This window comes from Macrotis lagotis, chromosome 5 (assembly GCF_037893015.1).
Source record: "Macrotis lagotis isolate mMagLag1 chromosome 5, bilby.v1.9.chrom.fasta, whole genome shotgun sequence".
Lineage (NCBI taxonomy): Eukaryota > Metazoa > Chordata > Mammalia > Peramelemorphia > Peramelidae > Macrotis > Macrotis lagotis.
In genome coordinates, this window is record NC_133662.1 from 135,652,950 (window position 1) to 135,670,535 (window position 17,586).

At 34.6% G+C, this 17,586-nt stretch overlaps 1 protein-coding gene across 3 annotated transcripts in view; it reads right to left on the reverse strand.

The window, feature by feature from the left end:
• The window catches only part of PTPRK (protein tyrosine phosphatase receptor type K), a 721,956-nt gene that overhangs the window by 158,045 nt on the left and 546,325 nt on the right, over positions 1-17,586 (reverse strand). For all 3 annotated transcript variants that reach the window (XM_074187554.1, XM_074187553.1, XM_074187555.1), the window contains one exon: positions 1,483-1,785. In XM_074187554.1, the coding sequence (XP_074043655.1) occupies positions 1,483-1,785 (303 nt within the window). The remainder of the gene's footprint in view (positions 1-1,482; positions 1,786-17,586) is intronic.

Below are 17,586 nucleotides of genomic sequence, written 5' to 3' on the forward strand. Positions count from 1 at the left end.
CAAGAAGATAGGGGTTCATATCCCATTTACTGCTTCTGTGATCCTGGGTTATCCGCTTAGCTTATATGAGCGTCCTTCAAAAAAATTCTAAAATGGAGATAATTTTACATGTAGATTAACTACTTCTGAAACTCAAGTGAGATATTTTATATAATGGAATTTATAAGCTTTAAAGTGTTTCAAGGTTTGGAGCTAGTTTAAGTTCATCTTTCATGTTTCTTGAACAGCATATTATAATTGCTAGCTACAGCTCTGACTCCTGTTACTGATGAGGAATGAACCCCAGCCTAATATTAAGATCTGTTTAAAGCTACAAAATGCTTGGAGAACACAGAGATGTTATTTTAAAAATATATATATTTGTAGGCTTCACTATTAAGTATGAAGATGTTCTCTATGACATCTTTACTGTCTACCATCTACTCTTTACTAGTTAATAACAATAATGTTAATAATAAAAATAAATTACAAAACAACTAATATCTATATAGTGCATAATATGTGCCAGATACTATACCATAAGCTTCTTAGAATTATTATCTCACTGGAAAATCATAGCAGCTTTACAAGTTAGGAGATATTATTATACTCATTTTACAAATGAGGAAACTGATGCAAACAGAATTTAAATGACTTACTTTGGGTTACACAGATAATAAATGTCTGAGGCCAGAACTGAACTCAGGGCTTCCAGATTCCAGGCCCAGCAAATGCACAAACTAGCTAACTATCAGTCTTAAATGGTTAAAAGTATTCAATTAATATTTTCAGTAATATTTCTATTTATGATTTTTAAAAGATAAGAAATAGTTCTAGTCACATCAGATACTACCCATACTTCTCTGTTATCAAGTAATGAAAGTCTTTCACCTAACAGAATTTAATTTATCAGACACTTTAAACTGAAATGAGAGAATGGCATGATATTGCTTTTCTTTCCTAGAAAACCTGAAGCCACTAATATTGGGTTTAGGAATTACAAAAATGTAATGATCATTTGAATGCTTTGCAAAGTATTTTGAAATACAGATCATAATAATTAAAACTATTAAACTTTTTTAACTACCTGATAAAATCCTTAATCAAAGCTTAATCTGTAGCACAGTTCAAACACTGCATTGCCAATGGCATTTGGCAGCTTATTTTTTTTTTTATTTTTTTATTTTTTTAGATTTTTGTAAGTCAAATGGGGTTAAGTGGCTTGCCCAAGGCCACACAGCTAGGTAATTATTAAGTGTCCAAACCAGATTTGAACCCAGGTACTCCTGACTCCAGGGCCAGTGCTTTATCCACTACGCCATCTAGCCGCCCCTTTGGTAACTTATTTCAAGAAAACTAATCATTCTCAGTGAAGATATTAGGATTAATTTCGATCTTACAAATAGAATTCAAGAAGTTTTCAGTGAAGTTTAGTATAATTCAACTAGAGTAATATGAAATTATTAAAATATTTCCTTTTTTTGTAACATGGTATGAGCATACCATCTTCATCCGTTTGAATAATTGTCTCCTCACTTTCCTTCCTCCCTTCAGGATTGGTTAGGATCATCTTGAGGCTGATATTTGTGTAAGGTGGCAGATGGCTCACAACATGCTGGGGTGCTTTGGGGTCCATGTCCAAGCAGTCAGCTTTGCTCTCATTTTGACCACGGAAGTAATGGTAGCAAATAGTGACATTGAAAGTGTGGCAACGTGTAATGTTGTAGCCTAAAGACTCCCAGTCCACTGCGATGTGTCGTGCTTGGATTTCAGCAATTTTTAATGTTTTTGGTGTTCTCATTGGTTCTGGAAAACAAAACAAAAATGCATAAAGTTCCATAAGCATTACCCCCAGAAATACAAACTTGGAAATGACAAAATCATCTCATTTAGTCTTCTATCTTGGAAAATATTCCAAATCTGTTCTTCTTTATGGGAAGTTTCTAAATCAGTGACTATGATTTAACCACTGTATAAACAAATGGTAATTAAAAACATCAGCAATCCAAAGTATTTAGTACTATAATAAAAGATGCTACAGAAGTAGAGACAATACTACTACAGCTGTCATTGATAACTTTTCCCCCCCTCTTTTCTTCAGTTATTATGAAGTGAGTAAATTACCTAATATATCATAATGGAAAAGAGTCAACATGTTCTGCACTATGATTTATCATGCCACTAAACTACGTTGTATCCTAATTACACTAATTGTGGTACTAAACTATCACTTACAAAAATGATGCAGATATTAATTAATATTTATTATTTCAGTAATGATGTTGTTCATCAAAGCAGGAAAGCTGAGAAAAAATGACAAGAATATATTGGGATGTTCACACTGTCATCCTTTCCCTTTGGTCCCCTTCCAGCTCAGTCCTAAGAGGAGCTCATTGTTGATCATTAGAGCACTGTCACCGATATCGAACTACTATGTGAATATCCATTCATCTGGAAATTGCCAGCAGAACAGTGGGTAGTCCCAGGGATGCTAGCAATTCATTATTGCTTCCCCAGAATGTTTAGCCCTAATGGCAGAAAAAGTTTAGTAGTTTAGCTTAATTAAAATACTGATATGTTAAAAGCCATGACCATGACTATGCATATGCATGAAAAAAATCAGAATTAACAGCATAACCTTAATGTGTCTGTTCTTCAAAGAGAGCAGAATGAAATTCTAAGTTGAACCATATCTTGCCATTCTCAGTTCAATGTTGATAGACTCCTGGAGCTAAATTGAAATGAATGAAGAAACCACTTTCTCCCTCTGAAAAAAACCATTCTGGGACTATGTTTAGAGACATGAATTTTTTGAAATTTAAATCTCAATCTGCAAAGATAATCAGTAGGATGCACAGATGGCAAGTCCAATTTGGAATTCCAGTTCAATATATTTAATATGCAACTTGAAAAATGCTGGTGGCCATTTAATTTGAAATAGCAAAGTATTTTTAAAAATACACAAAAATGTAATCTTATAGTATCTGAACTTTTGGGTTCATTGTTGCTATTTTGTCAAGAGAACAACATTAAGAATTGAGGCACAGAAAGGCAGAATGAAAGACTTTTTAAAAAATTCAACTCACATAGGGTTTTCTAAGTATCTATTATTATATGCCCATTCCTCGGTTAGAACTTCTTCGAGAGAAAGAGAGCTCACAATTACGCAAAAACCAAAAATAACTACTGGTTCCAACAAATTTATCAAAACGCATAACATAGCTAAAAATCAATAAGTACACTAGAGGAGACTACAGACAATGAGACAAATGAAGTTGCATTGTATAGAATCAAAAGATATGTTACCTTAATAGGAAAAAGCAACTTATCACAACATAGGCATTCAATGAAAAATGGCAATAATTCAATTCTGAAAATAGAAATGCCATGCAAAGTGGACTGTCTGGAACAAAGCAATATTTTCCCTATTCTTTCTCATGGGCTTTTAGCCTTTTTTTCTAGTTACTTATGAGCTCCACTTCCATTTAGAGAGAGCTTTTCATTAGCATTGGAATATGGTGTATATGGTCTTCTGGTTCTTCTTTGTTCACTCTGCATCAGTTCATATAAACTGACCCACATTTCTTTCTTTCTTTCTTTTTTTTTAGGTTTTTTTTCTTTGCAAGGCAAATGGGGTTAGGCAAGGTAAATGGCTTGCCCAAGGCCACACAGCTAGGTAATTATTAAGTGTCTGAGACCAGATTTGAACCCAGGTACTCCTGACTCCAGGGCCAGTGCTTTATCCACTGAGCTACCTAGCCGCCCCCACATTTCTTTAAATCACCCATTTTCACCAGTTCTTATAGCATGATAATATTCAATTACATTCATTTACCATTATCACTTTAGTCAGCCCCCAAAGTGCAGCTATTTTGTTTCTAGTTCTTTGATACCACAAAAGTACCATTATCAACATTTTCACATATTTTTACTTTTATTTCTATCCAATTTTCTGAGTAAGTACAATCACAAGATCAGAGTACTGAGATAATCATTTTTCCTCCATTATTTCAATGTCGTAGGTCTACCATCATTTTATTAATGAATCTCTTCCAACATTATGTTATTACATAATCATACAATAATTATTTATTATATATGATACTATATAAAACATATATGTATATATATATATAGAGAGAGAGAAACAAAGTTTACAAAGAATTACAATACAGAAAGCAAGAATATATGAATTATTTCCAATTTATATTTGAGAAAATTAAGGCTAATAAAAATCAAGGTCCCAAAGTTTGCAAGACAGAGCTTGATTAAAACAATTTCTTTCTAGTATTCCATTTGGGGACATGAAGTCACTTGCTGCTTTTTAGTAATGCTATACAAAAGATTCCTTATACATATAGATTGAACTATAAGGCAGATGAATACTCTACAAATTCTCAAAATTCTATGATTGAGTTTAGCTATAAAATAACCCATTATAATCTATGATAAGGTAGAAATGGTTAGAAAAATCCACACCATGCTTAAGTTGTTCAGAATAGAGCTGTGGAAATTCTCACTGTTATTTAGAACAAGAAAACACAGTTGGAGAATAGACAAATCATTTATTTTCCCCCTGGTCCAAGTTATGCATTTATTTTTCTAGACATATCATTCCAGTTATAATATTCTCGGAAAAAAAAATCAACATGTAACACATTGCATGAAACCTTTCAGTACAGTCAAGATGTGTATTCCTAAGGATCAACAAGAGACATTAATATCTAGTTAAGGAAAGGAAACATTGAGTAAAGATTCAGATTTAGAGTGTGAAAAACTAATCTTAATCTGAATTCACAATGAATTCTACACTAGTATTTCAATTAAGGTCATTTTTATATTTGGAGAAATTTCTTTATAAATCTTAAGTCAATCAATGATTCTTTAAAGTACTTACTGTGTGCTAAGTACTCAGGACAAAGAGAAAAATAAGTTTCATGTCCTTAAGAAGTTCATATTATGATATGGAAGAAAATATGGAAATAACTGAATGGAAAGTAATATGAGTTACTGCACTAGCAGGAAAAAGGGAAGGGGGACACCAAAAAAATTGATTCCTGCAGATGGTGGGATTTAAGCTGAATCTTAAAGGAAATGAGTAAAGTTAGGATTTAGAAATGATAAGGGAGACATTCTAGAACATGGGATATATCAGTGAAAAGGCACAGAGAAAGGAGAAGGGAAAGGGAATGGCATATATAAAAATTAATAACAAGGTCATCAAATCTGTCTTTGAGGTTTATTAACTTGGCAATTATCTGCTTGGAGGTTTCTGCAGCTAAGTAGTATAGGGGAATAGAGTGCAGGGTCTGAAAATAGGAACACTTACTTTCTTAGGGTCAAGTCTAGCTATGTATCCCTGGACAAGTCATTTAGCTCCTTGTTTATAAAGTCTCAGCTCACAGCAGTGGGGGAGTCTCCTGAGCTGCACCCCGGGGAGCACCAGGCACAAAGTAGGGGAACAGCGGGGACCTCTGCCAGAGCAAGCACATAGAGCCCAGCCCTCAGGGCACACAGTGAGCAGCATGGTCTTTCCCCAGCCTTGATCCAGGAAACAGAAGCAGGCGGAGCCCCTAAGCCGGAGCCCCCAGGGCATGAGCCCATTGAGCTGAGGGAGGGGAGTGAAGAGAGAGACTGCAGAGCTCTGTCCTCTGCCCCTGGACTCTGGGGCTCTGACCACATTCAGATCCTGATCCTAGTCTAGGCGCCCCCATAGAACAGCAGCCCCCCCCACCTCAGCCCCATGGCAGAGGGGGGAGCTTATGGTCATTCACAGACCAGGAGGGAGGACAGAGCCTCAAACACTGAGACCCTTGTGGGAGTGTCCCAAAAGCTCAGGAAGCACCCCAAACCAGGCCCAGACTGGGAAAATGAGCAAGCAAAGAAACAAAAGGAAGACTATTGAGAAATATTTTGCAAATGAGCCCAAGAAGGATTAAAATACTTAGTCTGAAGATGAGGAAGCACAAGCTTCTGCATCTAAAGACTCCAAGAAAAACAGAAATTGGGCTCAGGCTATGAAAGAGCTCAAAAAAGACTTTGAAAATCAAATGAGGGAGTTGGAAGAAAAACTGGGAAAAGAAAGGAGAGAGATGAAGGAAAAAACATGAAAATGAAGTCAGCCCCTTAGTCAAGGAAATCCAACAAAATGCTGAAGAAAATAGCATGCTAAAAACCAGCTTAGGTCAAATGGATAAAACAGTTCAAAAAGTTATTGAGGAGAAGAATGCTTTAAAAAGCAAAATTGGCCAGATGGAAAAAGAAATAAGAAAACTCTCTGAGGAGAACAAATCCTTCAGACAAAGAATAGAATTCAGGGAGATTGATGAATTTAATAGAAATCAGGAAACAATACTTCAAAACAAAAAAAAAATGAAAAATTAGAAGAAAATGTGAAATATCTCATTGAAAAAACAACTGATATGGAAAACAGACTTAGGAAAGATAATTTAAAAATTATTGGAATACCTGAAAGTCATGATCAGGAAAAGAGCCTTGACATCATTTTCAAAGAATTACTACAGGAAAATTGCCCTGATATTCTAGAAGCAGAGGGCAAAATAGAAATGGAGAAAATCCACCGATCCCCCCGAGAAAGAGATCCCCAAAAACCAACCCCGAGGAATATTATAGCCAAGTTCCAGAACTCCGAAGTCAAAGAGAAAATATTACAAGCATCCAGAAGGACACAGTTCAAATATCGTGGAGCTGCAGTCAGGATCACACAGGACTTAGCAGCAGCTACATTGGAAGCTTGTAGGGCTTGGAATACAATATACTGGAAGGCAAAAGAGCTTAGAATGCAGAATGAACTACCCAGCAAGGCTGAATGTCCTCTTCCAGGGAAAAAGATGGACTTTCAATGAACCAGGGAAATTTCAAAGGTTCCTTTTGGAATGGCCAGAGCTGAACAGAAGGTTTGATCTTCAGATACAGGACTCAGGTGAAGCATGGAGATTGGAGGAGAGGGGGGGAAATATGAGGGACTTAATAAGGATGAACTGCATGTATTCCTGCATAGAAAAATGACACTGATAATGCTCATATGAACCTTCTCAGTTAATAGAGCAGGTAGAGAGAGCTTTTATAGTTGAAGCACAGGAGAAAGCTGAATTTGAAGATAAAATATGGTGTAAAAATAGAGTCAACAGAAAAAAGGGAAATGGAATGGGAGAAAGAAAAAGGAGAGGGGGAATAGTCCAAGATATCTCACGTAAGATTTTTTTTTTTTATTACAATGAGCTATTGCAATGACATGGAAGTGGGGAGGCAAGGGGGAATGAGGGAACCTTTGCTCTCATCAGAGTTGGCTAGGAGAGCAAACAACAAATATACACAAAGGGGCATAGACATCTGGAGTAAGAAGGAGGGGGGAGCAGGGGGAAGGGGTGGGGATGTGAATAAAGGAGGAGAGGATGGACCATGGTGGGAGAATGGCCAGATATAACACATTTTCTTTCTTACTTCTTGCAAGGGGCTGGGATTGGAAGGCCTGCCCAGGACCACAGGGCCAGGTGGAATCTGGGCGTAAGGGGTGGTATGGGGGCTCAGGGCTTCTTGGCCCCAGGACCAGGGATCTGTCTGCTGCGCCACTCAGCAACCCTACAGCAGAGTCGGAGTGAAAGGAGAGAGAAAATATAGTACATGGTAGTGGAGAAATAAGAAAGGAGAAAGTTGCAATCAGCAATGGCAACGGTGGAAAAATATGGAAATAACTTTTGTGATGAACTTATCATAAAGAATGAGATCCACCCATGACAGAGTTGTTGGTGTTGGAGCAAAGACTCAAGGACATTTTTCGTTATTATTGTTTGGGGGAGGGTGCAGGGCAGGTGAGGCTGGATGGCCTGCCTGGGGCCATATAGCGGGGTGATCTTTGGGTGTCTGGGGCTGGATTTGGACCCAGGTTCTCCTGGCTCAAAGGCCAATGCTCTGTCTGCCACCCAGCCACCCCTACTATTATTACTATTTTATTTTATTTTGGGTCTTTTTTTTCTTTCTTTTTTTTGGTTTTTGCAGGGCAGTGGGGATTGGGTGGCTTGCATGTTGCGCGGCTGGGTGATTGTTGGGTTTGCGAGACTGGATGTGGACTTGGGTGCTCGTGGCTCCAGGGCTGGTGCTTCGTCCATTGTGCCACCTGGCCATGCCTACAATTATTACTATTATTTTTTTTATTTTAGTTTTTTTCTCTCTCCTTTACTTTTTTCGCCCAAGCAAGTCTATCTATGTTCATGGGGGAGGAGGGGTATTTTGTTTGCTTGTAGACAGGAATATTTTATTGGTGTAGAAGAACATTTGTACAAAATGAGAATAAAAAATACATAAAAAAAATAAAGTCACAAAGAGTTGGAATGACTGAAAAACAATAAAGCTGGATTGGACAGAATATAAGCATAAATATGAGACTGAAAAATATAGAAAAGGACTTTAAATGTCATAACACTTTATATTTGATGCTAAATTTAAGAGTAATACACTGAAATCTATTTAAGTGATAGGATGAGGGAGATTTCTGGTTTTAGAAGTTCACTTTGGAAATTCTGTGAAGGATGAACTGGAGATGGATAGATTCAATGAAGAAAGACCAATGAAAGCTACCGCAGTATCTTAGAGGAGTAGTATTTGAGGCCTCTAATAGAGGGGAGCTCTGTAAGTGAAAGGAAGGGGAAATATATAAGGGTTAGCCTTAAGTTAGATATAGTAAATCACTCCAGGATGTGCCAAGAAAATCTCAAATGGAGTTTGAAAAGCTGCAACAAATTATTTTTCTTTAGAAAAGGCTATCCCATCTAACTTTATACTTTTCATCTGCAGTTCTGACTGGTTTGAACTCCAGTGAGCATGATACCCATCCCAGGATAGTCTGATCAATTGAGATCTCAGAATCATGTTGTTTTGCTTAGCTTTGAAAATTCAAAACCCACCCAGCTTTTCCTCATTCTCCTCTCTCCTTTGACTGAAAGGCAGATGAGTCTAATTAGTAAAGTCTTCCCAAGGTCCTCCTTTACAGGAAGCTAGATATGGAGTCTTCCAGGTAATTCTCCATTTTATCCTTACAGCTGTGTGGGCTGAAACCAGAGAAACAGTATTTGATAATTATTTTCTGAATCAAAACCAAAGATGTCATATTTTGCAATTCTCCCATATTTTGCAATGAGAAAGTAGAGATTCAAAAAAGCCTTGACTCTTAAGTCAGAGGACCAAGTCAGATTTTAGGATGTCCAAACTGAGACCTTAGACAAATTATTTCACATCCTTAAGTCTTAAGTCTCTTGAACTTTAAAATGAGGGGTTTGGACTTGATTAACTATCTTTTCTCTGGTCCATCAATTAATTAATTTTTTTTCCTAAGGTTTGTTTTTTGGGGTTTTTTGGGTTTTTTTGCAAGGCAAATGGGGTAAAATGCCTTGCACAAGGCCACACAGCTAGGTAATTATTAAGTGTCTGAGGTCACATTTGAACTCAGGTACTCCTGACTCCAGGGACAGTGCTCCATCTACTGCATAACCTAGCTCCCCCCCATCAATTAATTTATGTCAGAAACAAGAATTATGCTCAGTTCTCCTGAATCAGAGACTAACCCTCTATCCACGTGCAAAATGCTTCTCATTACATATATAGGTAATACTCTGCAGACTTTATGTGTTTAATTAGTTTTAAAACCTATCATATCAGTGGAAAATGAGTATATGTGTGTGTATTTGTGTCTGTGTATGTGCATGCATATTTTCAGTTATTTTTCAATCATGTCTGACTTTCTATGACCGCATTTGCAGTTTTCATGGCAAAGATAAGGGAATGATTTGTGTTTTCCCTCTTTGATTCATTTTTACTAAAGAACAGGCAAACAGGACGAAGCAAATTGCCCTGATTCACATAGCTAATAAATGTTTGATGCCAGTTTTGAATTCAAGAAGATGCCTTCTTGACTCCAGGGTTGGCACTCTATTCATTGTGTCATATTTGTGTGTGTCTGTATGTATAGAACATATATGTGTATAGTCAGAGATAAGTGGGTTATAAATATTGATAGAGATAGGTAGACAAATAGGTAAAGATATAGATAGAAAGACAGCCAGCCAGATGGATAATTATAACCATCCTGAGAGCATGGAACAGATCTTGTTTATAATATCTATCCAACCTCTGGCACCTAAACTAATGTATCCTACACATGGATCTTTCTCCAAGCTCAACAAAGCACCCATATGACATGACCAAAAATAAGTGTGTATTTACATACATACATGCATATTTACACAAACATATAAATATATACATACACACACCATATGCATATACATACACACACACACACATATATATACATATATATATATATATATATTCATACTACAGAAGCAAAAATGAACACATTCTCAACTTGGGCTTCACTTTCAACATGAAACAATGTCAAGAAAAATATTTCATTCTTAAGTTGTTCACTTGAAGTCTGTAAATCAGAAAGATTTCACCCAACTTTGTAAAATAAAATGAAGAGCCACTTTTGTAATTCTGTCAAGGTTAATGGAGGGATGAATAAGAGGAAAAGACAGAATCGGTTGACCCCAAGCTACCTCTCAACATCAGGCAGATTCAATAAGCAGCACTAGAGAACAGATAAAGTAGGATTCAATTTCTCTGGCACTTGGTAAGCAACACGTGACAGGACAGGTCAATATCAGAACCTCTTTTGGAGAGATAATCTCTAGTTATTCTGAAAGAGTTGTGAAAACAAAAGCTTTGCCATGGACAGGGGAACTGAGAGCAAAGCTTGTATTTCCCTAGAACGGTGTTTTAATGATAAAAGTTATTATCCAACTGTCAATCAGAGTAAAATAGGAAATGTCCCAAAGCTTGTGACAAAAAAAAAAAGAGCAAAGATGTTGTCCAAGATGAACACAAACTCAGAACACTGGAGCATGACAAGAGCTTTGTTCAGGGGCTTCTGCTTCCTCAGAAATCCTAGAGTCAAACTCCAATGCACAATTCCATTCTATTTATATAAATAAATAGGAGATGAAGCATGTGAAAGTCAGAAAGAGTATCTGTCAGTGGGAAACATTGGGAAAAATTTCAGTAGCAAATATAACTTGTAAAGAAATAAGATACATGATAGAGCAACACATGCAAGAAGAAAGTAAAAGTTGTTTCTGGATTAAATGTTGGGATTTACTTCTTTTCCTTCAGATGCATTTTTCTTTTTATTAAATAAATTTATTTCATTGAACAAAAATCTACTTTTTCTCCCCTTCACTACCAATACTCCAATGGGAACAAAATAAGTAACCAGGGCAAAACAAACTCCCACATTGGCAATAATCAGGTATTACAGAGATCTATGTAGATTTGATGTTATTACCTGTTGCCCATTTTTTTGTGATCTATTTACAAATTGGTTATCTATCTGTCTAGAACCTGAGCCCATCATTTGAGTAACCTGAGACGGTTGCTCCCTTTAAGATTCTTATGAATGACTTGAGGGGGGCAGCTAGGTGGCACAGTGGAAAGAACACCAGCCCTGGAATCAGGAAAACTTGAGTTCAAATCCAGCCTCAGACAGCAAATAATTGCTTAGCTATGTGATCTTGGGAAAGTCACTTTTAACCCCATTGCTTTAAATAAATAAAAATTTAAAAAAATAATGACGATTTAGTTTTTCTACACACCCAACTCCCTTTTACAAACAGATGTTATTACTACTCTTGCCAAAAAACAATTGTTTCATTTTTGATTTTTCAGATCAAACTGAATTCATTGTAACCTAGTGGGATGCTTTTATTAGACCTGGAAAATGAGGGAGCTCTAAAGTGTAGGAGCAATCTAATTTTTAAAATTAATTATTTATTTTTTCATCCATATGCGTATGTATATTTTTAATTTACACAATTTCCTTCCACCCTCCTATTCCACCCCCAGCCCCTCAGTGGCAAGCAATCAGGCTAGCATTGTACATAGGTATTTCTGATGAACCTGTTTACAGATTTAGTCATGTTTGGTATGAGGAGCTAGGATTAAGGGAAAGAGATACTTAAGAGATAATTCTTATAAAGCCTTCATAACATTCTGAAGGGTGTATTTGTTATGTTTTGTTTTGTTTTTCTTCCTCTAGATGGGGATAATATTGTCCATAGCCAATCTAATACAGTTGTCCTAGCTCTCTGAACTGCTGAGAGGAGCTGCTTCCATCAAGACTGATCATCTCACAATGCTGTTTTTAATGTGTACATTGTTCTCTTAGTTCTGCTCCCTTTAATAACATTCCATAGTATTCATGTACCATAACTTTTTTAGTCATTCCCAACTGATAAGCAGACCCTCAATTTTCAGTTCTTTGCCACTACAAGAAGCTGCTATGAATATTCTGGAACATGTGGGACTTTTCCCCTTTTTTTCATGATTTCTTTTGGATATAAATCTAGAATTGGAACTGCTAGGTCAAAGGGAATGAACACTTTATTGCTCTAGGAGTAACCATAAGACATACATTTGCTTTTTTGGTAGACTGACAAACTACATTATTATGATATGCTTAGATCCCAGGGCCTTGGAAAGGACATAAAGGTTCAAAGTTCTTCCGGCCCTCTGGAAGAAATATTCAACCTAAGGGGCAGCTAGGTGGTACAGTGGATAGAGCACTGGCCCTGGAGTCATGAGTCTCTGAGTTTAAATCTAGCCTCACTCTTTTTTTTAGTTTTTTTTTTTGCAAGGCAATGGGGTTAAGTGACTTGCCCAAGGCCACACAGCTAGGTAATTATTAAGTGTCTGAGACCCGCTTTGAACCCAGGTACTCCTGACTCCAGGGCCAGTGCTTTATCCACTATGCCACTTAGCTGCTCCCTCAGACTTTAAATAATTACCTAGCTGTGTGGCCTTGGGCAAGCCACTTAACCCCATTTGCCTTGCAAAAAAAAAAACCTTAAAAAGAAAAGAAATATTCAACCTCATTAAACATAAAATAGAACAGAAATGTAAGATATTATTAATATGATAAATACAAAGACTTACTCCTGATGCCAAGAAAACTGGGTGGTTACATTTAATAAAATTATATCTTGAATAATAAACAATAATCAAGTGATGCAAATAATAGCTGAGCACCAGAAATAAAGTTTTAAAAAGGATATTATAGATTTTTAAGATGTTTTGAACTATATTATATGCAATTTTTAAACACAATAAATAATCAACAACTCATACTGAATGTGTGAAAACAAATGTACTCAAGAGCTACAAAATCACCAAGGAACTTTAAGAAATTCAGGCTTGATAGCTGTGTATAATGGCTTATATTAAGCAAGGATTCTTGGCAGATATTATTTAAAAATAAATTGTTTCATGTATATATCTCTACATGGCTGGAAACAAAAAAAAGGTGTAGCTTCAAATATATCAGAGAAATAGGAAGAATAAGCAGACTCACCTGTACAATATAGGATTAATTTCTCTTGAAAATTTTTAGTAAGAGAATGGGTTCTATTTTTAAAAATTCAGAATGACTTGTATATATCACTAAAAAACTGATAATAAAAAATTGTTTTAACAAAATGGAGAAGAAGAATCAATGTTGATATGGGGGGGATCTAAAATTTATTCGAGAAACCAAATTCTTAAGTATAAGAAACAATTTAAGTAAAATTAGTATTGCCTTTGTTTTGAAAAGGAAAAGACTATAGATGTAATCATGTTCTGATATTTGTTTTTTATTGGATTAATGTAAAACAAAAAGAACCTAGAAGCTGCACTAACTGTTAGGTTCAGAACTTAATTAAAATGATAAACTATTTGGTTTACTTTTATATTATATATATCTTGTTAATTCATTCAATCATTTAGCAAAAATGTGATTATATATTTGAATGTTGTCCCATTAATGGATTGATGGTGACAGGTAATTTGATTTTTCCTTGGTTAGGCAGTTAACTCTACTCTTACCTAAAGCTTCCTGAAATTTTAGTTTGATAAACTATATGTCAGGTTCACTACGAAGTATTTTATGAATATTATCACATTTGATTCTATCAATGACACCCTGATTCTACCAGTGACATTATGGTTACCCTCATTTTACAGTTGAAGAGCCTGAGGCAGATCAATTAAATGACTTGTCCAGAATCACACATCTTGTTAAATAACTCAGGCTTCCACTGAATCACTCTGACCCTAAGATCAACATTCTATTCTAGAAAATAGGAATATAGTGAACATTTATGAAATTTTTGTCAGGTTCACCTGAAGATTAAAATAAAGATGGTGACCTCCTTGGGATCAAGTAGTAATAGAATGAAGGTCATCATATCAAGTTTATATATAATTGTAGTCATCATAATTGAAAAAGATTATTCTACAAATATGGATTATTTACCACTGATCCTATAGTTATTTTACATAAGTATTTATATATTATCTCTCCACTTAGATTTTGAACTCTTTAAGGATAAGAACTAAATTTTTACATCCTTTTGATACTGCTTAGCATACTTCCTGGAATAGGAGGTGTTTCATAAATTTTATTTACTAACTGCCTGAAACTGAATACATGATTATCATAGAACACTTCTCTAAATACTAATGCACCAAAAAAGAAAATTAAAAAAATAAAAATAATATTTAGAAAAGGCAATGTACATTTCTTTAATTGACCTTAAAGTATGATTAACAAATTTCTAATTCCTAATAGGACCACTTTAGATCAGGAGTATACACCGGAACCCAAGCTTAAATTATTATCTAAATACACCTACTTGTGTTAAATATTTTACTGTACATTATTGTCTGTAGATAAAGACTTTTTTTAACAAAATAAGTTTATTAGGAAACAAATTTAAACAGGTTTTTATTTTAAAAATGAGAAGTCAATAATAAATTGGTTTCCTATTTGCAATACAAACTGGTGGCCTATTAAGCAATTCATTCAGTAAATAATTATCATATTGAGTATATACTTCTAAAATGAAAAATAGGTATATAAAGCAATATAGTTTATAAATAAATATACATGATTTATATGTAAAGTCAAAACATTTTAGAAAGCCAATGTATAACATTTTTATTGTTTTCTTTAAAAACAAAACAGAATAAAAGGCCAAGATAATTTCACCATAGTTTCTATATTATTACTTTATACTTAAATTTGCATATATTTTTGCTTTCACTCCTCAATTAGACTAAAAGCTCTACAAAGATAGGATTCATTTCTTTTTAAAATATTTTGATCAATGGAAAAGTTAGCATTATACTTCTACAGTGTTAGATGTTAAAATTAATATGTGCTATATGTGTGTATTGATTAATAATCTAAAAATCAGGATTTTTCCCAATATGACCTAGTTGAGATACTAGTTTTATAAATTATATTATTCTATAGCCAGGAACAAAAGGTATAAATTATGAATTCATTATTATAAGATCTTAATTTATACATATTAATCTGAGAATGAGCTTTATTAGCTTGGGATTTCTTTAGAGATGTGGAAAGAATTCAGTATACTTATAGGTACCCAAATGGTAATTTCCATGTAAAGGAACTCCCTTAATCAATGCAGGTTGTCAATTGGACAATGAGAAGTTAAATAAATAGGCCATGGTGACTCAGGTAATATGTGTCAGATATTGAACTTAGTTCTAGTTCTTCATAGCTTTGAAGCTAACTCTCAATCCCATATACCACATTACATGATCTCCTCCCTTCTCTCCCCAATTTCCTAGTACATTCATACATTGGAAGATGTGAGAAGTACTTATCTTAATAGAAGTCATTTGTATGTGTGTTACATTACATTACTGTTTATAGACTAAAAGTTCCCATTTATATATTACTTTAAGGTTTGGATTGAAACCATTGTCCACATTTTATAGATGAATTTAACTAATTTACAAATGTTCATGTATCTAGGAATCCTCTGTGTCACTAAATTATTCAACAGTTTAATAAAAAAGATTCCAATGGAGATATTAAAGCTGTATTTACTATTTTGTATATCATTGAGGATTTAGGGACATTGAGTATTGAGGAACACTGGTGCCTGAGCCAGAATTAGTCATAACTATTTTAAATCTTCCCTGTTTAATTTAGTATCTAGACCAGTTAAAGACAGGTCCTGATGACCATAAATCACAGTGAGCTTCAGTTTCCAACACAATAATTCAGTTCTGTGAATCATTAGGTTATCAATTTACCAATTAGCAATAAATTTATTCATTTCTAATGGGTTCCATATTTTACTAGGTGAGCGAACACATTAGAATTCTTAAAAAAATAAAAATATCAAATGTCACCCTGTGGGTGTAAGATTTTACAAAGGTAGTTAAGGACAGAATATTTCATTTAAAATTTTTGTTTTAATATGCAAAATGCAACTGTCAAGTATACTGAAGGAGATGCCTGGGGAGAATAGTAAAGAGACAAATAATAACTACAGGACTGAAAATTATTTGTCCATTCCCTTCTGACAAAGTGTTTATTCTACTGCCTTCATGCATGATTAACAGTTTGTGTATCCTTCTCATGTAATCAATAGTTGTGAATTCTTGTATTAGCTTTAGAGATTAGACATCTCTTGATTATAAATTTCATTGATTTGTACAGCTAAGCTGCAAAAATCCCAGTACATTTTTCAGAGTTTAAATTAAAAGGAGATATATGGCCTACATGAAGTAGAAACAGCAGTGAGATTTTAAGGTGTAACCTCTTTATATTCATTTCTCTAAATGAATAAAACCTACCTAGCATAATCAGGCATAAATCAGCATCAAGCTGAGGCAGTCAACACAGTATAAATGTGACAAAAAGAATTACCAAATGACAAAGCATCTTGTCTAAGACTGTAATTAATGTAGGCATCCTGTAAGGATTAATTGTCTCAGTTCATTTGTAAGTTTAAAAAAAATGATACATATAGGAAAAATTGGGTCCTTAATTTCTACCTAAGTATGTGGTTTTTATTAAAACTTTCTTAAGAATTATCTCTCCTGTAAAGCAATAATAACACAACAAATCGCAAATGAAATATTTTTAATCATTGGAAGGATAAGAATTACTGTTTTAAGATAGTAGAATAATCAGTTGGTAAATCCAAAGATAAATCTGCTTAATGAAAATGACTTGAAAAACTTCATTTCTTACCATACATTTTGCTTGTATTTATTTCTAAATTCCATAGTTTTATCAAAATATTTAACTAATAACCTTAACACCTTTTAAATTCAGAAAGGAAAAATCATTCAAGACAGGGTATCATTTGTCCAGGCAATTTCTATTCCCATTCTTTAATGTCTTATAAGTGAGATACCTTAGAATATTAAATATGAAACAGAACAAGAAAGGGAAGCCTCTAAGAGTATTCTGAACAAATGAGTATAAAAGACATTCCAGCTGAGAGGAGGGCTGTTTGAAGAAAGGGAGATGATTAATGGAAATGGCATCTTAGTACTACTGAGAAAAGGGGGGGGGGGAGAAAAAGCCAAAGATTATTAAGAAATTTTTAAAGATTTCACATTATACAGTGTGGGATTTAAAAAGGTTTGAGAGAGAAAATTTTGGAGAAATTTATTCATTTTATTATTAATGCTACCATTTTAATTAAAAAAATAGACATTTGGATATCT